This window comes from Nicotiana attenuata, chromosome 3 (genome assembly GCF_001879085.1).
Source record: "Nicotiana attenuata strain UT chromosome 3, NIATTr2, whole genome shotgun sequence".
Classification (NCBI taxonomy): Eukaryota; Viridiplantae; Streptophyta; class Magnoliopsida; order Solanales; family Solanaceae; genus Nicotiana; species Nicotiana attenuata.
This window is the reverse complement of record NC_031991.1, coordinates 70,571,372-70,598,671: the sequence shown is the minus strand read 5'-3', so window position 1 is coordinate 70,598,671 and position 27,300 is coordinate 70,571,372. Positions and strand designations below refer to the sequence as shown.

The window sequence follows — 27,300 nt, the reverse complement described above, 5'->3', positions numbered from 1 at the left end:
GGGGGGGGGACACTAATTACTCTGTGAACTGTTGGAGAATTCAAGCGTTAGCTTATGGCTTTTACAAGAAGTCAGCTATCATCTAAAGAATCTTAGTACAACAAAAAATTGACAGTAAAAAAGACTCGCATGAAATAGTGTTTAATGTAGTAGAAATATGCTGACACTTGTCCCAATTCGACGTGGTTAAGAATAGTATCAGTTGTAGTGTCAAATTCATGTTGTGGATTAATATCTGTACGTATTGAATCACATGATTTTACCTGAGGTGAAAGATTATGTTCAGTCAGATTTGAAACAATATCCATATGGGATTGCGTGTCATCTTTTCTATGGACGATGTAGTTGTTTGAAATAGGGGAAAAACTATTTTTGGAAAAAAGAAAACAGATAAGATCTTTTTTCCCGACATTACAAGGTCTAGTTAAATCTTTATTTACATCAAATAAATAAAAATTATGCCATACAATTGGAATGAGAAGGTATCACTATTGCATGCTTGGTAACTAATTTCTATTTATGTTTCGGAGGCCGACCGGAGCCTTGGCGTAACTGATAATGTTACTGCTATGTGACAAGGAGGTCATGGGTTCAAACCGTGAAAACAGCCTCTTACATAAATGTAGGGTAAGACTTTCGTACAATAGACCTGTTAATTCTCATAGATTTGGAGAATCAGACCGAGACGAATGAAGAAGATCGAGCTGCAGAGAAAGAGTAGAGAGAGAAATTGTGAAACGATTTTTCTGTTATTTTCCACTTAACCGCCTCAATGTCCAAATACACCGTAGATATATAACTAACACACTATTAACAAACTAACTACTCTAGTTAATTAGCCTAACTACGGTTTAATACCTAATGACACCTAAGTGACAGTTGTACAATCAGTGAGCTCTTTTACCCCCCCCCCCCCCCTCAAGCTAGGGTTGATGAAGATGTTCTTCATCCATAGCTTGGACAAGAGATAACGATGTTAAATGATGGTGAGGGCCTTAGTCAGAATATCAGCTTGCTGCTCAGAGGATGGCAGATAATGGACGTGTACTAGGTCTAGAAGCACATTCTCGTGAATGAAATGACAATCGATGTCAATGTGTTTAGTGCGCTCATGAAACACAGGATTAGCAGCTATCTGAATAGCAGACTTACTATCACAATGTAGAGAGATAGGTAATTGAATATCCACAGCCAATTCCTTGAACAAACCAGCAAGCCACACGAGCTCAGCCCACTGTTGCAGCAAGACTGTGATACTCTGCTTCAGCAGAGCTTCTAGAGATGGTGGTTTGCTTCTTGGACTTCCAAGAAATTGGAGACGCACCAAATTTAATCATATAGCATGTGACAGATCGCCTTGTGATAGGATGTGAAGCCCAACCAGCATCACAAAATGCTGTCAATGTATCAGCAGCAACAACAGACATAAGAATACCAATGCCAGGAGAAGATTTGATATATCGAACCAAACAAACAACAACTTCCATATGAGAAACCTTTGAAGAATGCATGGATTGACTAAGATTTTGCACGGCGTAAGCAATGTCAGGCATAGTAATGGTGAGGTACAAAAGCCTACCCAACAGTCGATAGTAAACACAGGGATCACTCAAAAAGGCATCAGAAGTGTGACCAACGTGTTTGTCGAACTCAAAAGACATGAGCTTGTGACTAAGCTCCAAAGGATCACCCACACACTTTGCTCCAGTGAGTCCCATATCAAAGATCAGCTCAAAGGCGTATTTTCTTTGGTGCATAAGGATACCCTCTTTACTCCGAGCACATTCAATGCCAAGAAAGTACTTGAGTTCCCCCAAGTCTTTAATTTTGAAACGCTAATGTAGGTTGCTTTTAGTTTCTTCTATCATGCTCAAATCATCACCAGTGATGAGAAGATCATCGACATACACTAGGATCGCTACAATCTTCCCACAAGATCTCCTGGTGAAAAGAGAATAGTCTAGATAGCTCTGAATGAAGCCAAAAGATAACAAGGCAGTGGTAAGCTTCAAGTTCCACTGCCTTGAAGCATGTTTAAGGCCATATAGAGATTTAAGAAGTCGACATGCATTGTGTTTCCCGGCTGTAGAGTTGAATCCTTGTGGAAAGCTCATGTATACCTCTTCTTGAAGATCCCCTTGCAAGAAATCATTGTAGACATCCATTTGGTGGATGGTCTAATGCTTGACAGCAACAACGGAAATGACAGCTCGTACAATCACCATTTTAACTACGGGGGAGAATGTCTCTTGGTAATCAAAACCCTCCTGCTGGCTATAACCTTTAGCTACTGATCGAGCCTTGAACCTTTCCACTTCCCCAGTAGCCTTGTGTTTGATTTTATATACCCATTTGCATCCGATGGCCTTCTTCCCCTCTAGCAAAGGAACCATTTTCCAGGTGTGGTTATCCTCTAATGCCTTGATTTCAAGTTGTATAGCCTCAACCCAGCGGGGGTCCTTGGCTTCCTGTGCATAAATTGTGGGTTCAACCTTTTACTGAGAACCTGGTAAGGAAACTTTAATAAGTGGGAGAAAGTGAATCATAAGAGATTACAGCAGAAAGAGGATAGGAACAAGTATGAGCAGCTTGAGGCTTGGTAGGGATGACAAAATCCTTCATCCATATAGATGGCTTAGAAGTTCTGTTAGATTTGCGAAGCCCTGAAGGTGGTGCAGGAATAGTCTCTTGTGAAGATGATTGTGAAGCAGTAACAGGATCAGGAAGTATTGCATCACTATTAGAGGAATGGGGAGGCTCTATGGCCTCTGTGGACAACTGGCCAGCCTCACTAGGTGAACTTGCAGACACTAAAGAGTCAATAGAGGACAGAGGATGGACATGAAGAATGGCAACATCTGTAAAAAATCTGCAAGGATCAACCTCCTCTGGAAAAGACATCTCAGAATTGCCTTGTGTACTTTTGAATGGGAAAATGGACTCATTGAAGACCACATCTCTACTGATGAAGACCTTGTGTTTCTCAAGATCATAAAGTTTTTAGCCTTTTTGAAAGACACCATAGCCAAGTAAAACAGACTTAATAGCCCTAAGACTAAAATTATCTTGTTTGGGTAGAGTGGAGGCATAACTTAAGCATCCTATTATTCTCAGCTCTGAGAGAGAGGGAATACGATTATACAGAACCTCAAAGGCAGATTTGTTATTTAAAACAGATAGGGGAACTTTATTGATGATGTATGTTGATGCCTCAATGCAACAGCCCCAAAATCTTGAGGGCAAACCACCTTGAAACTTAATGGCTATAGCAGTCTCAAGGATATGTCTATACTTTCGTTCAACCACTCCATTTTGCTGAGGTGGGTATGGACATGATCTTTGGCGTATGATTCCATATGTATTGAACAGATCTCCACAGTAGAGTTGAAAAACTTTACCCCATTATCAGACCTAACCACCTTGATATTCTTTTCAATTGATTCAGAACCACGACAATAAATGATTTAAGCAAACAAGAAACATCTGATTTAACTCTCATAATAAATGTCCAAGTCCATCTAGAGAAGTCATCTATAACAGTAAGAAAATACTGCATGTCATCATAAGTAGCAATGTTATAAGAACCCCAGACATCCAAATGTAGCAATTAAAATGGTTCAGTAGACCTGCTAGCATGTGTTGGAAAAACAATCCTAGTTTGTCTAGCTAGTGGACACATATCACAATTGTTCAAAGTAAAGCTAGACTTATTCTGAAAAAAGGAAATTTTCCTTACTACAGCCATAGGAACATGGCCTAATCGTTTATGCCAAATCTCTGAATCTGTAATGGTTTGTACCGCCGTAGATTTGATGTGAGTAAGAGAAGCATTCCTAGACCTCGACTTCAACACATATAGGCTATCGTGTTCTCTACCCATCGCCTTCAGCCTCCCACTGAAGAGCTCCTGAAACACAAAGAAGTCAGGATAGAATGATGCACAACAATTCAAATCCTTTGTCACTTTAGAAACCGACAAAAGGTTGAATTTAAAATCGGGCACAAATAACACATCCTTAACTAGTTCACCTCCAGGCAATTCACAGTCCCCAACATGAGTAATCCTAGCTGACTCTCTAGTTGGTATTTGGACTCCTGAACTTTTTATTTCAATACCATTCAACAATAACTGGTTATTGCTAATCATGTGATTAGTAGCACCAATATCCACTATCAAACTAGATTCCATTGAAGGAACAGAACTGGAAGTACCTGCCATATGTGTACTAGGAAAAGAGGTACCTGCCATGTGAGCACTAGATTCTAAAAAGGAACCTGTTGTTTAGCATTTGCAAAATCTGACTGTACTGATCAGGTGTAAACACAAGGGGTTGTAGCATTGATGGTTGTTGTACAGACTGCACTTCTGTTTTAGCCAAATGACCACTTACAGGAGCCCCCTTCTTCTTTGACTTAAAATCAACTGGATAACCTATGATCTTATAGCAGTTCTCCTTGAGATGGCCTTTCATGTTATAGTAGTCGCACTTCATAAGTTTGTAGCAATCCTCTCTAGTGTGACCCCTCATGTGACAAAAATCACACTCGACGTTATAGTTTCTTCTCTGCTTTTGGGTGTTATTCCTAGAAGTAAACAAGGTTGTTGGTTCCATGGACTCAATAGGGATAGTGTGACTACCAACAACTATTTTTTGACTTTCATCTTGCTAAATCATGGCATATGCCTGATTCACAGAAGGTGCCTTATTTTTCATTAATATCTGGTTCCGAGCTTGACTATAGCCATCATTTAAGCTCATCAAAAATTGCCAAAGTCGTTGATACTGTAAATGCGCAAAGTGTTTTTTATTTTTATTTTTCACAGTCACAAGGTGGAGCAGGGATGATTGAATCATATTCATCCCACAAATCCTTTAACTTTGAATAATACGCCGATACTGATGAGGTTCCCAGAGTTAGGGTAAAAATTTCTTTGTGAAGATAATACCTTCCTGAAGAATTCACCTTATCAAACCTCTCACAAAGGTCTTCCCAGATTGCTCGAGCACTTGAGCGAAACAAAATACCACTTAACAAATCACAACTTACATTGTGCATTATCCACAATTTGATAATTGCATTGCAACGATCCCATGGATGATTGAACCTAGTTCCATAGGTATCTCTGGTGATCGAACCATCAACAAAACCTAGCTTGTTTCATGTTAGCAACGAAAATTCCTTAGCTTGGCTCCAAAGTTTATAGTTTTCCATTCCGATCAATTGAATTCCCAATGCTAGTGAACTCGGTCCATCAGAAGGATGTAGATATAAAGGATGATTGTGATCAATCACAATCGATTCCTGCGTGTTTGATTGTTCAGTGAATTCCTATTCGTCGACTGTATCTCCCACCATTGAAATTAGGGCACAAATCAGCAAACAAATTTTCGGCGAATCTCTTGATTTTCGACTAAATCCGCGAAGAAAACCCCTAGATTCACACGATTAAGGCTCTGATACCATGTTAATTCTCAAAGATTTGGAGAATCAGACTAAGACGAATGAAGAAGATCGAGCTGCGGAGAAAGAGTAGAGAGAGAAATTGTGAAATGAGTTTTCTTCTATTTTCCACTTAACCGCCTCAATGTCCAAATACACTGTAGATATATAACTAACAGACTATTAACAAACTAACTACTCTAGTTAATTAGCCTAACTATGGTTTAACACCTAATGACACCTAAGTGACAGCTATACAATTGGTGAGCTCCTTTACAAGACCCTTGTGTTCCGGCCCTTCCCCGAACCCTACTCATAGCGAGAGCTTAGTGCACCGAGCTGTCCTTTTTTTTAAGGCCGGCCATAGGAAAGTTAGTGGAAGGGGTAAAAATATCTATTATCATACAAGGTTTGACAAACATTTGTCATTTAAATCAAATTACGAGTTTTGATGGATCGTCAAAACTTGTAATAAAAAAGAATTTTATTAGTGATTATTGTGTGTCTTAAAAAGGACGCTCAAGTTGAAAACACCAAAGCAGGATTTCTTTCGAGTAAATGACTGCATATTCAAGTTCCAAATAAGCATATACCTCTTAGCTTGAATAAAAGTACTATATTTTGTCCTAGTGTTGCTCAGTTTGAAGATGCCAGAAAAAGCCAGTTGGGGACCTAAATAAATTCTCCTCTCAGCCATTCCCGTCAGTTTAATTAATGCTACATGATATGCTTTAACCAAAAAAATACAAGGAACGAGAAAAGGCCAGTGGGAATCGATTGCAATGTATCAAGATCCATGCATTCATTACACAATAGGTGTAAGTTCAATTCTCGTTACGTCTTTTTTCCAACTCCCCTCCTCGACCCCCTTTATATGTAATAGCCCCCCAAAGAAAATTTTTACAAGAATATTTCAAGGATAAGCTCCAAAACTAGTAAACTAAAGTGTAACACTTGAGATAATGATTTTTTACTATGTCTATGAGCAGGACTAAAATTGATTTCTAATGTGTGGCTTTTGGCGGAATATGGGGATGGAGATGGAGATAATGCCAAATAAGGAGATATGTAATCAGTTGCCATTGATGACCCTGTACGTTGACTCTGGTTACCTACATATCCAAGGAAAAATAGTAAAATTAACGGACTTTTTTCGCTTTTAGCACACGCTAAAAACTATTTATATTTGGTAGCCGGAAAAGTGCATAAAATTTGTATAGAACATACATAATGTATATATATATATACAAAAAATATACTCCTACATTTTTTCGGCTATTATTTCGAGAGCGGCTATGTAATGTCATTTTCCCAAATTATAAACACCTATATATTAGGATTGAGAAATTAAAATAAATGTCAAACGAGGTAACATCTTTTCAAGAATTGGGATTTGATTTATTACCTAAACACTTGACATCACTTGAATTCACCAAACTGCAGAACCAAACAAAGAGAGATATTAGTTTTTTTGTTTTTGTTTTTTGCCTGGAGATATGTTTCTTAATACCTTCTAAAAGTTTTGCCTCCAAGATGTCCACGATAAATGCAGGCTGTAACATTGCAATTACCAAATGCTGTGTGCTTTTCATGCCTTTCTCCAATAAAGAGATTGGAGTCTTTGCACTGTAAATGTGAACATTTATCCACAATTCCTGAAGCTGAACACTCCATGCTGTTCGATCAAACATCAAAAGATTAAGTGTTGAAAATTAATTTAAACTTGAAATTGATAAGCAAATATGTATCATGATTATCGAGTTTGAAGTATTGGTTACCTGAGATCAGTAGACCTGCAGCCACATTTGATGCAGTTGTTAGCAGTTAAAGCATAAGAACCATTTGGAATTATTAGGCTTTCGTTGTACCAATTCAGATTTGCTGATGTACATGCTACAGAGGACATAAGCTTAGTGGCAGAAGAATAAAATAGATATAAGGTTCAAATTTACTATACAAAATATCTTACTTTTAACATCTATTATACTTTGGGGTTATACAAACCCTTGCCATTTGCAACTCATCTCTTATTTGTCATTGACTTAAATGGAACACCAACATGGACAGAGTGGATTCCATGTGTCCGCTCTATATTTAAGTACTATGGCTTAAGGCAATGGCGGAGCAGGACTTTTGGGCTATGTCAAGGGGATTCAAAACATAATATATAGAGTTAAAAATCAGATTTTGCCTTATATATACATATGTAATTTTTCGGCGAATCCGCCCCTGGCTTAAGGTTACCTCTGTTGTACTTCAAGTTGGAACTTTATTAGGGACAAATGCAGTATGAGAGGATTTACTAACGAAAAGAGTATGGATGTCTCTATGTATAACGTCGGATAAAATTAAGATATTGTGTATAGTAGACCTTGTGGTCACCGGGTTCAAGCTGTTTGTATTGAAGGGGAGCCTTGTCGTAATTGGTAAAGTTGTTGCCACGTAGACAGGAGGCCACGGGTTCAAGCCGTGGAAACAGCCTCTTGCAGAAATGTAGGGTAAGGCTGCATACAATAAACTCTTATGGTCCGACCCTTCTCCGGACCTCGCACATAGCGGGAGCTTAGTGTGCGCCCTTTTGTATAGTAAAATCATACTTTTGACCCTTTCCCAATAAAATGTAGTACTAGTAGGTTTCTTTCCCAGTAACTTTTTGCGTGTGTGTGTGTGTCTAAAGGGGGTGGGGGGGCTTTGGTTTACTTACCAGCAAGAGGAATAGCCAGAATATCTCCAGGATCAATTTGAGGTTGACCAAGTCCATTTATGATCTCCAAATTCCCAACTGTGACACCATACTCAGCTGCAATTTTTGTTAAGTCATCTCTACTCTGCACCACATATGACATGTACACACTGGCTACACCATTATTGCTATTATTGAAACATGTACACGGCAAAGGAATAACAAGACTCTGTCCACTGGCTAAAGGATGTTCTACATCAATCCCATTAGCAATACCAATCTGTTCTGCACTAACAAGTCCTCCATACAATTCTGATATTGACATCAAAGTATCAACTGCTCCAATCGTGTAATGAGTAGACGAAGATCGTCGTATGCCATCAACACATGAACAAAAAATGGGTATTTTCGCAAATGATTTTTCAGGTAGGATTTGGTTTACTTGATTTGAATCAATAGAATTGGCTGCTAAAAGATCAGAGACATTGACTTTAAACCTGAATGCTATTTCAGAAATCTTGGAGTCCAATGGAAGGCGATACAAGAGATAAGAGGAGCATGAATCAGATGCATTACATGGTTCAAACACAGATTTTGCTACCACAAAATATGGCAGAGAAAGAAGCAGAATTGGAAGTAGAATAGGGAAAAGAACTTTGCTTGTCATTTCTGCTTGACATGAATAACAAAGGACACTGTTTCAATATTTGTAATTCTTGTTGTTATATTTGATTTTGGTTTTCTTGAATTAAAGTTGGTTAGGTGAAGAAATTATTAGGACAGAGAGACAGCAAAGCAAAGATAACTGGGATTTTTGTAGAAACTATGGCATTAAATATTGGAGGACCAGAGCTGAGTTCTTGAAAGAAGCAGGCAAATGTCAGTTGCCAGTCATTTTACACTTCCAATGTCAATTGCTGAGAAATGTTGGCATTCACATGCAGTTTTCATAATTTAAGCTATACTGTCAAATAAATATTAGTATCACTTATCATAAGTATGATATAAATTTCGTCACTATGTGTTAAAGAATCAAGACATGCATCAATTTTTCTTTAATTGTGACAGGCGATTAAGAGTCCGTTTGGACATAAGAATTTTTTTTCTTTTTTTCGAAATTAGTGTTGGCCGTAAAATTTTCAATTTTCACTTGAAAATGAATTTTGAAATTTTTTAAAAATTTGAAAAACTACAAAAAAAAATTAAAATTTTCACTTAGATCACTCACAGAACTTCAAAAATAACCCAAAATTATATTCATGTCCAAACACAACTCTAATTTTCAAATACCATTTTCATTTGGAAAAAAGATTTCACTTTTTGTTTGGAATTTTACAATTCTTATGTCCAAACGCCCACTATATGCATACTATTCGCATTCTCATTTATTTGTCATTTAACTATATTAAATAATCTTAATCCAAAGCAAAATTGCGATTGGTAGAAACTACATGAAAGTACTATAAATTGCATGTATTTTCGGCATATCAAAATGATATAAGGGTATATTTAGAAATTATTTAAAAAAAAATTGGTTTGACTTTTAAAAAAACAAATGTAAGAAGTAACAACTAGGGAATGTGTAATCAAATGGGGCATCAATGTAGCAAAGGAATGTGTATTGTGCACAAGTGGAAAAGATGAGACTATGGAACATCTATTCTTTGAGTGTGCATATTCAAAATTTATGTGGGATTAACTTCTGCAGCTGTTTGATATCAATAGAACAGTAGGAAATTGGCAAGAGGAAGTCAACTGGATGACAAAGAAAATAAAGAGCAGAGATATGAAATGGACAATTCTGGGCAATGCTTTTGCTGCTGCAGTGTACCAAATATGGAGGGAAAGAAACTTTAGAAGATTTCAACAAATCAGCAGAGAAAGTAAAGATTTAGTTAGAGATATAGTACTTCATTTACATATGAGAGGAGAGAATTATTGTAAATGGAAAGGAGTATTAGATAGATAGATTCCCATGCTAGCATAGTTAGTAAGGTAGATAGGGGATCAATTTGTTACAAAAGAGGTTATTTTTGTAAACCCGACTCTAGAGTCAAATGAGCGGGTGAATGTAAATATTTACTTGATTAAATAAAATTTTCAGTTTAACCAAAAAAAAAAACTAGGAGTATATTGGACTAGTAGGTATGCCATTACTTCAGTTTGTTTCCTTTCAACCTTGTCCCTTCAAAAAATAAGACCCCTTTCCTAAAATGACAAATAATTATTTCCCTGAACAACTCAAATACTATAAATAGACACATATCACTATTGACATGATTTTTTAACCTTCCTTTTGTCCTTTTTCAAAACAACATTCCAAAATTTTCTCCATAAAAGAATTGAATATATCGAATCAAACATTTTACTCTTGAATAAAGGTAAGTCTATCCTGATCAATTTAAATAAATAGAGTAATTTAAAATTTTGCAGATCTGGTTATCCTTTAAATCAAATACTCATGATAAGGTTAACCTGTAACATGCAATGTTTTCATATTCCATTATAGATCTATATCACATAATCAGTAGGACTATGTTATCTCAGTGTGAGTCAATAGTCATCAAGGGGTTATATTCGTCATTAATGACAAAATAAGAGGGATAAATTTTCTAATATTCGAAAATATAGGGCCAATTGTAACATAGCGGCATACTTGTGCATCTTTCACTTTTCCCCTATTCGTCCGATAAAGGGTTAAGCACGCGCCGCCAAAATTTAAATCTCCCGGGAACATGGGCCGAACCGGCGACGGCAGATATCCACCGGCGGAGAAGCCTTCTCGGTCTTCCGATTCAAAGAGAAGTAGAACTAGTCAACACGACGTTGGTCAACACCGCAGCAAAAAGAAGCAAAGAGTAACAATACGTCAAACTGAGACTGAAACTGAAACCCTAACCCTGAATCATACTTCCACTTCTTATACCCATACATATGCAACTTCCAACACTTATTCGTATAATAGGCGCAAAGAAAAACGGCATAAAGGAAAATCAAAGAGGACGAGTGCAGAGGATAAGCGCAAGTGGGTTTATTCTACTCACAATGTTTCCCCATATCAAGGTTAGTTACGAATTTATTCGAAATTTCTTTTGTTACGATCCAAATATTGAATACTATTTGTTTTCTTAATTTGGCAAGTGCATTGCCTTTTTTGTTATGTCTGAATAGTCACCCTGATTTTGCAGATAGGGTTGTTTTTATGTCGTATAATATACTAGGGGTAAAAAATGCAGCTGATCATGAGGATCTGTACCACAATGTTGCTCCAAAATATTTGGATTGGGACTACCGCAAGCGGCTTATTCGCAAGGAAATTAGAGAATATAATCCGGGTATAATGTGTTTCCAGGTAAGTTTTAATTTCAAATTTTCTAGCTTTCTGTACCTTTACTCATCAAAAAGGAAGGGGAGGAAAATGAGCTGAGAGACCAAGAAATAAATAACATTGTAGTTGAAATTATTGTTTCATTATCTTCTTAGAAAGTGCATTACTTGCTAAACACTTTATGAAGATATTCTGCTTCTTTAGAGAAACTTATTTATACTCGTATGCCCGCAGGAGGTTGATTGTTATGATGATTTAGATTATCTCCTCAAGAAAGAGGGCTTCAAAGGAGTTTATCAGGTGCATTATAATTGTGGCTGAAATTCTTTAGGGATGATTTGTATGTTGAACTTTTTTATCACATATTGAATCAAATGTGTGTTTTCTTTTCCCTTTACTAGGCTCGTACAGGTGATGCATGTGATGGTTGTGCTATATTTTGGAACAGAGAACTGTATGGCCTTGATTTTTTCTTAATTTCTTTCAGATTTTGTTGTTGCTTAGTAAGCTGTAGATTCTTCTTATGGGATATGAAGACCTACTGCTAAAAGCTTTGTTTTTTGCTTATCAATATTTGTTATTTTCTGTGGAAATTGAAAACCTACTGCTATGAGCTTTTCCTACTAGCTTATCCAATTTATTCTACTCTCTCATATTACAAATATATATCTGGTTGCAGATTTGACCTTCTGCACGAGGAGAGCATAGAATTCCAGAAGTTTGATCTACGCAATAATGTTTGCCAACTTTGTGTTTTCAAGGTAAACCTGCTATGTGTTATACTTAAAATATTAAATTTCTATTTGGTTGTTTTTGCTCTAAGTATAACATTATCTCTTTCTTTGGAACTTCCAATTTGCTTCTTAAGATTCTAATAATTACTAAGTACTAACTTACTATAAGAAGGTTGCTTTGGATTGTTAGTAATTCAGCTGATCAAACTAAAATATGCTGATATTTTCAGAAATACATACTGTTTCATGGATTTACCATCTCTTTGACACAACTTCATGTTCAGCTTCCATGATATCAGATGTTTTAATTATTAAAAATGAGGCTTTTTAATCTCCGAGGTAACTCTAGTGTCTAGCTCCTTTAGTCAACCCTCCACCAAAAAGTTCCATCCTGGCGAAAGAATAGCAGTGTGGCGTTATGACATACATGCACTCTACCCAAGCTGCATAAGTTATGAATAAAGGGATAGATGATACGATACTTCTTTGATTTCCATGCACGTCTGCCTTCTGTTTCCCCTGTTCATTACAAGATGGTCGCAAAGATTAATTTTACTCTAATATTCAGCTGGAGCCTATTTTGATCTGTAGTTCTTTTCATCAACTTTTCAGATGAACGTGAAAAACTCAAGTAAGGATATGGGTGCTTCAAATTCGGAGTAAGTTTGCTCTATTTTATCATTATTTTCAACATGTTGAACTTTTAAAAATTGTCATTTTTTGCAGTATTTTGTGAAAGTTTTACCTAAGTTCTTTTTAATCTGTTTGGTTATGGTTGTCCAAATTTTTGTGTAGGAGTATATCATCACGAAGCTTTGTGGTTGGCAATATTCATGTACTCTTCAACCCTAACCGCGGAGACATTAAGTTGGGGCAGGTAAATATTTTCAGCAACAATTATCATTCAATTGTTTCATGGTAATACCATTGTCACTAAAGACTTGACGGATTTTTCCATATTGAGAAGTATGACATTGTTGATCTCCCTCTGCTTGAGTGTGGTCTAACTGCAATTCCTTCCTAGAACAGCTTCACATCCTTTATAACAGTTTTACGTGATGTCTATTTACATGTGCCTTCTTAACAAAGGCCAAAGGGTAGTGGTGTTACTGAGTTTGGTTCCAGAACCAACAATTTGATCTAGACCTGCCAGGCCTGCATCCCTTCTCTGCTCCTCGTACTTGTGCAAAACATTTTGCATAAACCTATGTTCAAAAGAAGTTCAGGTATTGTACGGGTTGCCTGTCCTATAACATCTCTTGTAGCATTCTTAATTACGGCTTCATAGGACTAGCCTTATTTATTTTGCTTAAACACTAGTTCTTCTAGACCTTTTCACTTTCCAAGTGAAAATTAAAATTTTCTGAACTAAATCTTATACGGTTCAAAGGGTGATTTTGTAGCGATAAAGTTCCAAAGAACTAGGAATAACCAGTCGACTTGAAATGCATCTCAGTCTTACCTAGACTTATTGGAAACAGACAATGTTCCTGTTGGTCAATCTTGGACTTTTAAAAAAAAAAATTCAGCGAAAAAACTTCTTATTTATCAGGGAATTTTTTTAATAATATTGGTTAATGTTATAGGTTAGACTATTTCTTGAGAGTGCCCAAAGGCTATCACTAGAGTGGGGTGATATACCAGTTGTGCTAGCTGGAGATCTTAATAGTATGCCCCAGGTAATTTACTTACTCTGAAACATAGAAAATGTTATATTGGTTCTTGCAGATCTAATTTTCTGTTTATTATTGCTCAGAGTGCAATGTATCAGTTTTTGACTTCAAGTAAGGTGAGTCCTAGCTACCGAACTTTGTGATTTTTATGTTCTGCACATCGGTTTATCTTCTTCAAATTTGAATATTTTACTTTCTCTAAATCACTTGGCATTTGGAACAGTTGGACATCCAAATGCATGAACGGAAGCAAATTTCTGGCCAAATCTATCCATCACAAAATAGAAGCTTCAAGTCAAGGTTCTTTATGTGCTCTCTATAATTTATGCACACCTAATTGATGCCTTACCAATTTCAAATGACAAATGGTTCTAACTTTAACAATAAGTGGCTAATGTATCTTTCACTTGTGGAGTATTACTTGCTCATAAATGAAGTCCTATAAACGTTGAACAGCTTAATTTATAGATGGAGTGATGAGGAGCTAAGGCTTGCTACCGGGACAGGAGCTAGTCACCTGATACATCAATTACAGCTGAGCAGTGCCTATGCTGGAGTTCCTGTATATTCTCTTCTTGCAAAATTTCCCTGCTTCTATTTTTTTTAACTGAATCTCTGCCATTATTTAATTGATTGTAGCATATATTTTCATTTGTTAAAATCTTTTTAAAAAGAAAAGGAAAAGGGTATTACCTATACCTTGGATTCCCTTAGCCTCTTCTGTTTAATTCTTTAATCAATTACTGTTAAAATTTAGAGCCAAAAGGTATATTTCCCCTCGAGATTGAATTAAAGAAAAGATAGGGGAAAAAAAAGAGAATTATCATAAGGTCAAAAGGAGGGGAAAATGGCAAACCATAACAAATTGAGAAGAAAGCTGGAAAAAAGAAGAGCATGAAAAAGAAAAGCTGGGCAAAAGAGTTTTAGGCTGTGATTTATGGTGGGGACAGCTTCCTTTACCTTACTATTCTTCATGTTCTCTTTTTTCTTCTTTTCCTTCTTATTCTTCTCCTTTTGTTTTCTGTCCCCCTCTTTTTCTTTCACTATACACGTGCTTTTCTTTTTGGGGGGGGGGGGGGGGGGGGGGGGTAGGGGAGGGGGTTGGCTAGTTTTTTCCCTGCTCTTGCTTACTTCTGTTGTCTTTTCACTATTGGTGGTGTTTTTTCCCTTAATCTTAGCAGTTTTCTGTAGAAATACAAATAGATGCTCTAAATGAGCCCTAGTTGGAATTCCAAATGCTTAAAGAATTCGAAACATAGGGGTTAATCTTTTTCTCTCCCAAAAGTTTTCTTACCTGCTTATTATTTTGCCTTTGGCGAACAGGTTTCGGTTTTTAGAGCTTTAGTCCCATGTTGCTTGTAGGTGATGTCTTCGTATTTTAATGTTTAGGGAAGCTCTGGAACCAGGGACAACTCTGGAGAACCCTTGGTGACATCATATCACTCCAAGTTTATGGGGACTGTTGACTATATATGGTACTCTTTACTTTAGAGGAGCAGTGGATAAACCTGAAATTGAGAATTTCTTTCATGTGTCAATGGTATTTTTTTCTTTTTAAACATTGTGAGGTTCTACAGGCACACAACAGAGTTTGTTCCAGTAAGAGTTCTTGATACCTTACCTATTGATATTTTAAGGAGAACAGGAGGGCTTCCTAGTAAGGTATATTAAGCTATGGCTACCATGGAAAACATTTAAGTGCTTTGTTTCTGTAGAGGATATGATAAAAATGATGACTTAGAAATGTTTTTCTGTTGGAAGGGCATTCTGAGAAGTTACAGCAATGCTAAAAATTTCCCGTATCCTATAGCTGAACTTGGAAGATGGGGATGAAATCACCATTCCCCACCCCCCCCNNCCCCCCCCACCCCCCCTTACCCCCCTTTTTCCTTTTTTTTTTTAATTATAGAAGTCACCTTTTTTCCTATAATCACCTTGATGAACCGTCTGTGTCGGCCAGGCACAAGCTGCAGCAGTTATTTAGACGGCATTCGCTAGTTTGCATTTAATCCTGGTTCATCGGTGTAACCAATTTACTAATTTGAGTGACTAACCAACACCGGCAAAATTTTAGTGAGAGTTCCTTTTACTAGAGAATAACCACTTGATTTTATAGCAGTGTCTGCAGAAGAAATGAATTAGTGAGTTCATTATAGCTGATAATATAACCGGTACATTGGTAGGGACCCCTTACATGTTTGTGCACTACAAAATTAGTGCGATGTTCAGGGAAGAAAATGTCTGGTCAGGGGATATTATCCCATGACTGATTTCGTTAAATACTAGTAAGGTTATAAGGCCATATCCTAAGTAGTGTTCCTTTTTTCCATGAAACTTGCTGACAAGTTTCACTTCAGTCTTCTATAATATTCATACTTTGTTGCAAGTTAGAGGGTTATGATTTCACTGATGTCCCATTTTAAGGATATAAGATCATGTAAATAAAATGGGATCATGTAAGCATGCCAAAAGTACTGATTTTTGCTAAGATTAAATTCTCCAATTTTTTTAATGCATAACTAAGTATCTTATTATATTTAAGTTTCTTTTTCCTGCAGAAATGGGGAAGTGATCATCTTGCTCTAGTGTGTGAACTGGCTTTTACTGATGGAGGCAGTGAGACTTGACCATTCCTTCCCGTCCAACTTCTTCTTCGTAGTAGCTTGAAATACCATGCGGCAGGGCGACCTTGATGAAGTTATGCTGCAGTGGTGCTTGCACTTTGAAAAGCAGCTCCATGTATCCACTCAGCATCCAGACACTGCAACGATAAGCTTTTGAGTTCAGGTGCATATAAGATCCTAGTGCAAACAAAGGAACTGAGGACAAGGAGGAACATGGTAAGTTGGACGGAAAGGATTTGCGAGGAGCAGAGACCTCTTAACTCCGTGCACAATCTTGTGATTCATTTAATCGTGATTCTGAACGGATTTTGTTTCATATGGCAAGGTTTATGAACGAGGAAATCAGCTTTTGTTCAGTACTAATAGATAGGAAAGAAAATCATGACATGTGGTTCAAAGAACTTTTTGTATGTTGTCTCTGTTCTGATGATCAGGAAATATAAATGACTTAAGGTTCATGTCCTTATGTGACAGGGGTTGCAAGAGCATCAATCATTGATCCTACGGTTAGTAAGAAAATTGCTGCAATATGCATCAGGCTCATTAACAAAAAATTCCCTCAAATAACTGTATCGGCGCGGCACGGTCCACAAAATGTTGATTTGTTAACAAAAATATCCGGAGTGTTGATGGCTGGTGGGCGAAGTTGTGGATAGTATGTGAATACCACTGCAAATGTCGTCAAAGGACAGTGTCAGGTGAAACAATCCACAACTTCGTATTTGATGCCAGACCATGAGAAAAGTGTTGGTGATCAATTCCCTAAGAACAAGAACAGTGGGAAGTAACGGATGCTGGTGGTCAAACCATTTGAGACTCGAGTATTCATATTAGTGTTAATATTTGTGTTTTCTATTATTATAGTGATATGGACAGCACAGTTTCACCCGAAGCAAACGGGTTTTGTTTCCGACAAAGAATGGATTATTCATTGTAACCAGTGAATAAGTAAATGCAACCTTAAAAAGAGAGAGATATGAACGTTTATGTTGCGTTCAAATATCAAGTCAACTGCCAGTTTAAGCTAGCGTTTGGCCATAGATTCAAAATTTATTTTGAAAAATCTGATTCGGGTGAAGTTTGATTTGAAGATGAAAATGTATTTGGGCATACGTTTTCAAAACATATTTTCCAACTTTATTTTGGAAAAACATGTATATAATTCCCAAGTTTTGGGATTTTGGCCGTGGGATTTGGGATTTGGGTTTTGGGAATTGACCAAAATATGGGCAAAATTTATGGCCAAACATGAGTTTTGAAAATAAATTCCAAATTTATTTTGACTAAACTCATGGCCAAACGGGCCTAAAAGAGCTGGAACATTTGAAACGTGTAAACCAACTGAAATCTAAAAAGCTGCGAATTTTGAACTTGTGCCTAATTTAGAATCTTGGATTCTTAAAAAGCGGAGCTTGAACTTTTGAAACGTGCCAGTCCTACAGAATTACGCATCTTAGTAAAGAGAATTAGAAAGGGAATTGAGTGATTTAACGCGAAAATACACTACTTATTATGTAAAAGCCAACAGAAAATTTAAGTCAATGTTTCCAAAAGGTTGGAATACTCCTGTCCTTTTACAACATGCGACACTAATAATTCTGCTTGATAATAAACTAAACAGCTTTAGATGGCAAACTTTTCTTATTGTATTATTATACCACTATCCTGAACATGGGAGGCCAAATAAAACCACAAGTTTACTTCTAGATAACTTTTGAAGAACGCTTGAAAAACCTCAAATTTAAAGGGAAGGTAGGGGAAAGGTAACGTTTAAAAAATATTAGTAGAAATACAGGGTAAGGCTATGTATAATAGACCCCTGTGGTCCGGCCATTCCCAGATCTTAATGCACCGTGNTAATTATTCTGTATTTTGAGGCCCTCTTTGGGTATTGATTTGCCTTCTGATTTTGTGTACCAGGGAGTGCCATGCCCTTCTATTCCCAGGAAGGACAAACCAAGACGAGTTGACCTGTATTATTCAAGTTGGTACATTGGAGAAGGTACAACCACTTTAGCATCTTCTTTGCTTCTTCCCCGACCCCCCCCCCCCCCCCCCCTTTTTTTTTTTTGACTTATGGTCGAATATTTTCGTGTCAAAGACATCTCATACATGTTAACTAATTTTTGTCATCTTCAATACCAGTCAACTACGTATGAATTGGAAGTTCTGAAATTGTTTACTGGACATAGCAGTTAGTGGCATCCTCCCACTAACTGATTATTTTCCTCTTTTGATATTTCTAGTTCTTCATTTCCTTTGTAAAATAAAAAATGGCAGATATCCATCATTTTCAATAAATATTCATAGCATCAAAGTAATTTAATTCTTCTTGTACCACAACATCCACCACCCACAACTGGGAGCATGAGAAAGGTACCCTAATGAAAGACAAGAAGAATGAAAAAAAAAAAAAGCAAAAGGGCCACTACCTTTCTCACATTCCAGATTCTCCACATAAAATCAAGCAGCCACAACAAAAGTGCAAAATGGATCATATATTACTACACAGATTATATCTTTGGCACAATTGCTGTAATATTAATAGTAATAGCTAACAACAAAAAATAGAATATCATCTATTCTACAAGTTCCTCTTCTTTTTTTTTTTTACCTCATTGGTGATGGGATTAGAGTCAAAAATCCTGGGCAGAACTACGAAGCAAAAGCAAAAATCCCAAGAACAACCTCTCATTGCTCACCATTTTAACTTAATCGTACTTAGTACTTACGAAACTGATTGATCTTGTACCAGTACCTCGTCTAACCATTTAAGGTCAACTTCATCCAATTTTGGCGATTTAGCTGCAACATTATCTCTGAAGTCTTCGTTCACGCCATAAACAAACTCCTCTATACCATCACAGCAGAGAAAATTGCTGTCCAGACCTATAAAATCTGTATAAGGATCAAAAGTTTGTGTAAAATCCTTACCAAATAGAGCATTCTCGTCAAAGCCTAGATGTTTCAAGTTATTCCCCGAAACTGCAGTTTCTTCGAAGTTCATCATGTTAAGCTCTGCACTAATAGAAGGAGACGTGATTGATTGCTCAGTGCAATTCACACGACGGTCCTCAATTCCCTTTGTAGACTTTTGACAAATTTCTATGGTTGGTTGTCGAGCTTTTGTTTTCTTCATGGTATTGAATTCAGTCATCTCCACAAGGATATCGCTTATGGTGCCTTGTTCTATCAAAGGATCTTCATAAAGCATTTGATCTTCAAATCTCGGGTTAAAATCTTGACAACCTGAAGGCGGCCATAACAATTGCTTTTCCACGATTTCTGAAGCTGGTTGCTCTACCTCGAGTACTGGCACTGGATTCTTGTCTTTCATTGGAATGTCAATGCACTCAACTGCTGTGGCAGCTGATGAAGTTGGTACATCTAGCACTGAAGACGGGGATGGATGCGAGTACAAACTACTGGTCCTGTTTGTAGGATGAGAGGAACAAGCTGTAGAACACTCAGGGGGAGCTCGAGGGGAACTCAAATTCTTACCCCTTTCGGACAAAATCCTTCGATCAAACTCAGCCTTCTTTGCATTATATGCTTCTGCAGCCGCTTTCACAGTGTCAAAAGTCCCAAGCCATATTCTTTTCCCTTGCGAGGGGTCTCTGATCTCCGCTGCATACTTTCCCCATTTCCTCATCCTAACTCCTTTAGGCAATGACGACGATTTTATCTGCACTTTCTTATTTTCAAGACCACTCTTGTTCTTATTTTCAAGACTCTTCTTGGAGCTTTTGACCAAACATTTTTCAAAGTCTTTCTCCAAATAAGCACTAGATATGTTCACTTCCTTAACGACACGCTTGATTCTAACAACATTACAAGTATTATGATCATTCTCACCCTCAGATTCAGTAGCATCAGGATCATCATAAATGATCCGAACTTTTCTCGGTAAACCAATGCAACCATCATTTACCCTCTCCTTATTAGACATCATATCAAACAATTCTTGGGGAAGGCAGGGCATTTGTTGAGAAAATAGATAAACCCTGAACCCCCCTAAAGAATTAAATCTCTAGTAAATCGTCAGTCCCAAGAAAATCCCAGAAATTCTGTAGCCAAATTATAAAAGCAGAAGCTTTTTACATGAAAAACCCCAAAACAAATCCTGCACATATAAAACACAAAAACCCCTTTAAACCCCATAAACCCATAAATGCCAATGTCACAAGAAATCATGTAAAATCTTTTTTTTCTTCTTGAAAAGTACAACAAAACATGTAAATCATACAATAGAAAGAAGAAAAAAAACAAATTTTCTATTTCTCATCACACATACAGTATATATGAAACATGCAAAAATTGAAAGATTTTAAAGAATAAAGATCATACCTTTCTGGCATGGAAGAAGGTGAGAGACACTTTTCTTGCCTCCAAAATTTGACAAATAAAAAGGAATGAGAAAAGGGCCAGAGTTGGTCTGAAGCTGTTCTAGCCAGATCAGTTACATCTGTTGTGATCACAAACGACATATAATTTCTTTTCTGTCTCTTTTTCTTGTTTCTGCTCTGCTTACTCTTTGATAAAGAAAATAAAATACAACAAAAGAAGAAGAAGAGAGAATTGGAAAAAATTGGGCATAATATTCAGTGGAAATAGAAGTGTAGAAGGAGTAGAACATCAGTAAAACTCTCTTCTTCTTCTTTACCTTTTCCTTTTCCCCCCAAAGAAAGTGGAGAATATGACAATTTCAAGAACCAATATAAGCGTCCGCGTGTAATCTTCATGTAGGACTCTCAACTCAAATTTTTTTTTTTAAATAATATTTGTATTTCTAGAATTTTCCTTTTTAAATTGTTTTTTTGCTTCGGTTGAGACTTTGTATATTTCTTTTCTTTGGTACCTTTTTGCTTTTTCAACTTTTATAATTGACTTTAATTTTCTTTACTAATTTGGTCAGGTTTCTATAATTGGTTCAATTAATGTTTGAGAAATAACGTTCGGTTTTGGGAGAAGAAGCGTTATTTCTTTTGTTTTTCTTATTTGGTAGTAATGTTTTAGAAGTAATTTTGGAGAGGAAGAAAAAAGCACGTGCGTGATTTTTCTATTAAGAAAAGGAAACAAAAAAGAGTAAATTATTTTAAAGGGAATGTGATCTCTTTACCATTTTTTAAGGTAATATTGTTCGGGTCAGACTATTTCACGAGGTATTTGCTATTCTCACTTCCATAGGTGTCGAGTTTTTGCCTAATATTTTTGGAAAAGTGATACTGTATAGATGCTGTAAAAATAATAGTAGACAAAATATATAAAATTTGTATATTTTTGTATATTTTGTATGTTATATACAATAATTATACATATTTTATACACTTTTTCTGCTACCAAATTTAAATAATTTTTAGCGCGGGCTAAAAGTGATAATACCTCAATAATTTTTTGTCTTTGTTGAAATTGAGATCCCTTTTCCATCTCCTCACCTCATTTTGTTCCCATGCTATTTATCGTGTGATATAAGTGAAAGAAAATTAATTATTTACATCATGAATATTGCCAAAAAAATTTGAAATAATTCCATATACCTTTGGTAAAAGTAAACCTTTATTGTTGCTATCTTGTGTTTCGAACTTGTTTCAACGTGCAATTGTACTTGACAAACATGAACTCGAGGAGCTTTTGGCTTAATAGCATATTTTTTTCCTAGTTGGAAAGGCTATTTATTGAATGATCAATAATTAAATATTGCTTGTTAATTTATTACTACTTTTTGAAAATACTAATCTTACTACCCTTTACTTGCAATTAGTCAATTACTACATTTCGCATTTTTTCGAGCATTATAACCAAAGGCACAATTAGTAAATAAGCATAATTATATGTAGTTTCGTGGGAACGTCCAAATGACGAATAATTTTAAAGTATTGGAAACTAGATTTGAAGGACAATAATTTTCATATTATGTCCATTATAACCTTTCAGGTTGAAAAGTATTTTTTGAAAAAGTAATTTTTGAAAAAGTATATTTAGAAAATAGCCATTGATATTTTGACAAAAATACTCTTGCGCCAACATTAGAGCATCAATTTATGCTTGACCAAGATTGCAAAAATGCTCGTGAGAAAAACTACTTTCTGGCTTCTAAAAAATAACTTCTGATATTATTTAAATACGCTTATTTTTTCCTAAAAATTTGACCAAACAATATAAAAAAATGCAATACTTTTCCATTTCTAACACAATGACGGCGAATAATGAGTGAATATTTTCACGGAATTCATCACTGCAATAACAATTTTGTTGTTAGTGTCACAACATAATTGTTTTCTTTTTTCAAAAATAATTGTTCTGTATCAACTTTAAGTACTTATTAGCTCCTGTATGAAAACTTAATCTGAAATAATTTAAAATTTAAAAACTATTGATTGTTTTGTCATACATGTCACGAGATAATTGCTCTGTTTCAATTTGAGTACCTTATCTCCTTTTAAGTCTAGATAATTTAAATTTTAAAACTAGTGATTGTTAATGTCAACAACATTATTTTTCTCTTTCAGTTATCCCCGTCATGAAAACTTTATTCTAAATAATTTGAAATTTCTAAAACTATTGAACCATTTAAAATGATAAAAATTATATCTGGTAAATACATAAAGTCAAACATATCGAAAAGAGACTTTTGACTAGCAAAAAGTTAAAATGTTTTATATAAGACGTTGTAACAACTAAATTTCGCTCCTGAAAAATAATAATCAAGACAAGAAATATAACGACAAATATTATATTTAATTTCAAGTGATGGGGTTACAATCTCTAAAATATCTCTAAATCTAAAGAGATGTAGTCCTCTGATTCTCCTCCTCACGGATGACGGTTCAAGAGCTCGAGAGCTTGATCTTGAACTTGACGGATTTCATATTTGTAGTACGTCACGAACAATTTGAAGCTCGTCACGAACCAGGATTTGGTGTTGGGTTATCACGAACGGAAGATTTGAAGCCGCCCGCCTATGACTTGAGTTCGCCTTTGGAATTTGACCACAAACGATGATTGCAGATATGGATGGAGACCTTGATGCTATTCTTCAGAGCTTCTTTAGCCTTTCCTTCTGCTTCCTTGCTTGTCTTAGCCTTCTCCTCTGACCCCTTTATATAGGCATGGGGTGGAGTAGTCTCCAAGAAAACCCTAGTGAATCATTGGGCTTGAGGCTTATGGGCCGACCTATTTGATAGAAGACCAATTTGCGGGCTAGCCCAATAGTACATTGGACTTTTATTTAAATCAATTCATTTTAGACTTAAATAATACACTCTATTATACTAGCCCATAGTATCATTTGGACTAATATGTATTTAATATACGATGAAATCCAAATTAATTGTGGATTTAAATTTAATAAAATTTTATTTGTCTACAAATGCCCCCTGCTTCAAGGTTTGTCGGGATGTAGGCTTGCCGAAATCAAAGAAGAGACTTGAAGTACCCATGAAGATAACGTCCCTTCGTGAATCATTTAGTCAAATGGTCTGATGTACCAAACTTAACCATCTTGATTTTTTTCCCCATGTTTGAGAAGAATTTAGTTGCGTCAATTGCCTTTGGCAAATGCCATGATCACTACGTTGCAGCCTGAATGTTAGCTTGCAATGCAAATTAATAACCATCAATGTAGAACTAAGCAGTGGTATTACCAAATTTACAAAATAACTTGGCTTGTTGATGGGATAAGTATTTTTTTGTTCCATGAAACACTTGGTCATCATTCCTTCTATGGAAAGAACGTGTATGAACTTAAAATAAATAAGTCAAACCCATTTTATATAGGACCAAGTAAAGACTTAACAAATTTGGTAAGAATCCTCCAGCACTCCAACATTAAACAAGGAATCATTTTTTTTTACCAAACATGTTATGGTTGTTTCCATGTTTGAACCATATTATGGTTGGTAAGAACGTGTTTGAAACATATTATGGTTGTTTCCATATTTCCAGCACTCCGAGGGTCTGCAATTTGTTTCCATGTTTGAAATCCTTGTTCAACAAGGTATGGTTGTTTCTGTTGAAAACGTATCAAGGGCACCACCTTTGAATCTATATAAGAGGTCATGCTTAACGTAACTTATTATCAAAACGTAGTCATACATCCAGCCTCAGCGTATTAACCAACAAGCAGCAACTAGCAATTAGCTTTTCTTATGCTTTGGTTAAGTCGGACGTCTCCCGTTAGTCCGACAGCTTGGCGCACTTACAGAAAACAATTCACATCTTTTCATAGGAGTGTCCAAAACTCAATCCGTTTGATCCTCCAAAAAGTAGACACTTAGAGGCAAGATATATTCAAAAACTAAGGTTAAATTCGCTTTATACTGTCCCATCTGGACTTCTTAAACTTGGTTCCAAGTTCTGTCGCGTTCGATATTTCAGCTTTGTGCGTCTTAACCAAAAAAATCATATCTTGGTGTAGGAATGCCGAAATCACGAGTGGTTTGCGGCTACAGAACTAGACTCGGAGTACTACAACATATTAAAAATTTGGATTTAGATTCGCATTGTATCATCCCAGGTGAGCTTCCTAAACTTAGTTCAAGTTCTGTCACGCTCGACATCTCAGCTTTGCGCGTCTTAACCCAAAAAATCATATCTTGGTATAGGAGCATCAAAATCACGAGCGGTTTACGGCTACGGAAACTAGAATTCCAGAGCTACGACATAGGTAAGAATCATGATCAGAATGTCCCGATAGCTTCCCAGATATTTTCTCGAATTTAAGCAATATATTGTGACATGTTGCCCCTTTCAGTTTTGCTGATTTTCGGAGCTTCTTCCCTTTCCTCTTTTTTAATCATTTTTTTTGCAGACTCTCGAAGCAGCACATCGGACTGTGAGTTCCATCAGCAAGGATGCATTTTACCGACCACGATACACCATATCTACACCTTGAGATTACTAGCGACAAGCAGAATCCGCGCGCCCAAGTTCTCGCTTTAAAAGTTCATCCTCCGGTGATAGGTGCTTTCGCGCTTGCTAGGAAGTCACTTGATGCCTCTCTTGATCTTGCAGAATGGTCGACCAGAGAGATGAAGGATGCATTGGACAGATTCTCGGGCAAAGCAACCAACATGAATGTCATACTTTTGAAGTCCTCCACCCATCAAAAGGTCGCGTCTGCTAGTCCTCCTCATCATGATTAGGATGGATGTTTCGCCACTTGGAGTGTTCCTCCTTCCGGCTTTGGTGAAGTTCGCTATACGTCCAAATATTGGGAGTGGGTAGAATATGTTCTTGCCCGCAACAAGTTGACTCTGGATGACATCAAGGTCTATGATGCCATCTTTGCTTCGTTGTTCACATATGATTACAATGAGAATGTCCTCCGCGCCTTTTGTGAGCTTTGGAGTCCATCTACCAACACAATTTCTACCTCTATTGGTGAACTCTCCATCTCTTTGTAGGACTTGCGCGCGATCGGAGGCCTTCCGGTGCATGGGTCTTTCTATGACGAAGTTATCCCCTCGGCTAAGGAGTTGACACAAGAAGACGATCGAGGAAAACCTTTCCTCCCAAGAAGTTGTCTGCACCTGTTTTCAGCATTCTACAAACTCATGAAGGATGATGTCCATGAGGTATCCATTCGTGATTGGGTGGAGTTTTGGTTTCGAGGCCCGAGTAGGTATGCCAAGCCTCCGCAAAAATCATCAAGGAATCGGACTACAAGGCCGAAGTCGAATCATAATCCTTCTGGAAATATTGACGCGAGCTTCCTACCACGAACCGATGAGGAGAATGCCCCCTTTATTGAGCTTGGCGTGGAGGAGTCACTTAGAGCTGAGACTTATTTGGCGGCTTTCCTTGCATGTTGGCTTTGCAAATTTGTGTTCCCCAACAAGAAGATCGACTACATTCGTGCTAGTGTCTTCAAAATTGCGAGTTTGATGGCTCATGGAGAGAAGTTTTCCTTGGCGGTTCCCGTCCTTGCAAGTATTTATCATGGCTTGAAGGAGGTCTCCACTTCTCAAGATTTGGGCGCCTGCAAAGCACTCTTTCCTATTCATTATGTATATGGATGGATAGGAGCATATTTTGACACCTACTATCGTGTTAAGCATCCACAACGAGGTCCGCAGATGTGCAAAGTTTCTGGCGAGAAGATGGCCAAGCATTTCGACCTTAGTAATGCCCGTGAGTTGTTTCAACAAGTTAGTGCGCGACAGCTTCACCATTTGGCTATGCTACAAGGGAGGGAATTGCATCTTACCGATCGTGACGAACAATCGAATTCTTGGAGTGACTTTTTTATAAGTCTTCGCTCAAGCTTCATTACCCTTAGGCATGATGACATTCATATTGTGGCATCTTACAGCCCACATAGGTTTAGTCGTCAATTCGGCTTTTGTCAAGATGTTCCTGGCAAACTCATAGAGAGACCCTATGACGGCTCGCTGAAAATGCTAGTGCAATTCTGGGATTCTTGTGTTCGTCTTGGAGGTTCGTCAAAAGTTATTGTCCCTACGCGTCCATCAGAAGAGGGCCCTCTAATGACTCGTGAGTATGCAGATTGGTGGTCAGCTCGTCGAGTGCACTCTTCCCGACAAAGCGCTCATATCATTTTGAAAGTTCCAAGGAAAGATGATATTCCTTTATCCTCTAAAGATGATCAACGTCAAAAGGACACCCACGGAGGGTCATCCAAGTCCAAGTTAAGATCTAAAGATCCTTCGCCAAGCACCAAGGTCTTATCCAAGTCTACCCTTTCGACTGGCGGGGATGCCCATGTGGACAAAGGAGCTAAAAACGTTTTGTTGAGTTCCAAGACAACTACTGCCACTGTGGAGGTGACGAACAATCCTTGCAAAAGGAAAGCGCC

At 37.0% G+C, this 27,300-nt stretch overlaps 3 protein-coding genes across 8 annotated transcripts; 1 reads left to right on the top strand and 2 right to left on the bottom strand.

Annotated features, from left to right (window-relative positions):
- Nucleotides 3,534–9,056, bottom strand: LOC109224068 (lysM domain-containing GPI-anchored protein 1-like). 2 transcript variants are annotated; one of them, XM_019388620.1, is made up of 5 exons: nucleotides 8,147–9,056; nucleotides 7,221–7,335; nucleotides 6,953–7,117; nucleotides 6,848–6,879; nucleotides 3,534–3,907 (listed from the first exon to the last, which is right to left on the bottom strand). In XM_019388620.1, the coding sequence occupies exons 1-5, from the start codon at nucleotides 8,790–8,792 to the stop codon at nucleotides 3,873–3,875; spliced, it is 993 nt and encodes a 330-aa protein (XP_019244165.1). In that variant the 5' UTR covers nucleotides 8,793–9,056; the 3' UTR covers nucleotides 3,534–3,872. The 2 variants fall into 2 exon arrangements, with proteins under 2 accessions (XP_019244165.1, XP_019244164.1); XM_019388619.1 differs by lacking the exon at nucleotides 3,534–3,907 and adding an exon at nucleotides 6,197–6,554.
- LOC109224067 (carbon catabolite repressor protein 4 homolog 5) lies at nucleotides 10,702–17,495 on the top strand. Of its 5 annotated transcripts, XR_002067690.1 has the most exons (15): nucleotides 10,706–11,188; nucleotides 11,314–11,477; nucleotides 11,688–11,753; nucleotides 11,855–11,907; nucleotides 12,133–12,214; nucleotides 12,800–12,846; nucleotides 12,983–13,064; nucleotides 13,774–13,866; nucleotides 13,944–13,976; nucleotides 14,084–14,160; nucleotides 14,317–14,422; nucleotides 15,250–15,335; nucleotides 15,438–15,522; nucleotides 16,419–16,700; nucleotides 16,959–17,495. XR_002067690.1 is itself a non-coding variant. In XM_019388616.1 (14 exons), exons 1-14 carry the CDS (start codon nucleotides 10,861–10,863, stop codon nucleotides 16,485–16,487), a joined length of 1,359 nt encoding a protein of 452 aa, XP_019244161.1. In that variant the 5' UTR covers nucleotides 10,706–10,860; the 3' UTR covers nucleotides 16,488–16,952. The 5 variants fall into 5 exon arrangements, 4 of the variants coding, with proteins under 4 accessions (XP_019244163.1, XP_019244162.1, XP_019244161.1 ...); XM_019388616.1 differs by lacking the exon at nucleotides 16,959–17,495 and having other exon boundaries at nucleotides 14,329–14,422; nucleotides 16,419–16,952; XM_019388614.1 differs by lacking the exon at nucleotides 16,959–17,495 and having other exon boundaries at nucleotides 16,419–16,952.
- Nucleotides 19,085–21,163, bottom strand: LOC109224066. The gene is made up of 2 exons (XM_019388613.1): nucleotides 20,832–21,163; nucleotides 19,085–20,607 (listed from the first exon to the last, which is right to left on the bottom strand). Exon 2 carries the CDS (start codon nucleotides 20,464–20,466, stop codon nucleotides 19,213–19,215), a length of 1,254 nt encoding a protein of 417 aa, XP_019244158.1. The 5' UTR covers nucleotides 20,467–20,607; nucleotides 20,832–21,163; the 3' UTR covers nucleotides 19,085–19,212.

Bases quoted from the DNA above. Each gene is read 5' to 3' on its own strand.
- LOC109224066 (XM_019388613.1), bottom strand. From the start codon at position 20,466: ATGCCCTGCCTTCCCCAAGAATTGTTTGATATGATGTCTAATAAGGAG.
- LOC109224068 (XM_019388619.1), bottom strand. From the start codon at position 8,792: ATGACAAGCAAAGTTCTTTTCCCTATTCTACTTCCAATTCTGCTTCTT. The intron at 7,118-7,220 runs GTAACCAATACT...TTGATCGAACAG, and splicing joins TGCAGGTCTACTGATCTCAG to CATGGAGTGTTCAGCTTCAG. The intron at 6,555-6,847 runs GTAATAAATCAA...TTGGATATGTAG, and splicing joins AAGTGATGTCAAGTGTTTAG to GTAACCAGAGTCAACGTACA.
- LOC109224067 (XM_019388614.1), top strand. From the start codon at position 10,861: ATGGGCCGAACCGGCGACGGCAGATATCCACCGGCGGAGAAGCCTTCT. The intron at 11,908-12,132 runs GTATGGCCTTGA...ATCTGGTTGCAG, and splicing joins ATATTTTGGAACAGAGAACT to ATTTGACCTTCTGCACGAGG. The intron at 15,336-15,437 runs GTACTCTTTACT...GAGGTTCTACAG, and splicing joins GGGACTGTTGACTATATATG to GCACACAACAGAGTTTGTTC.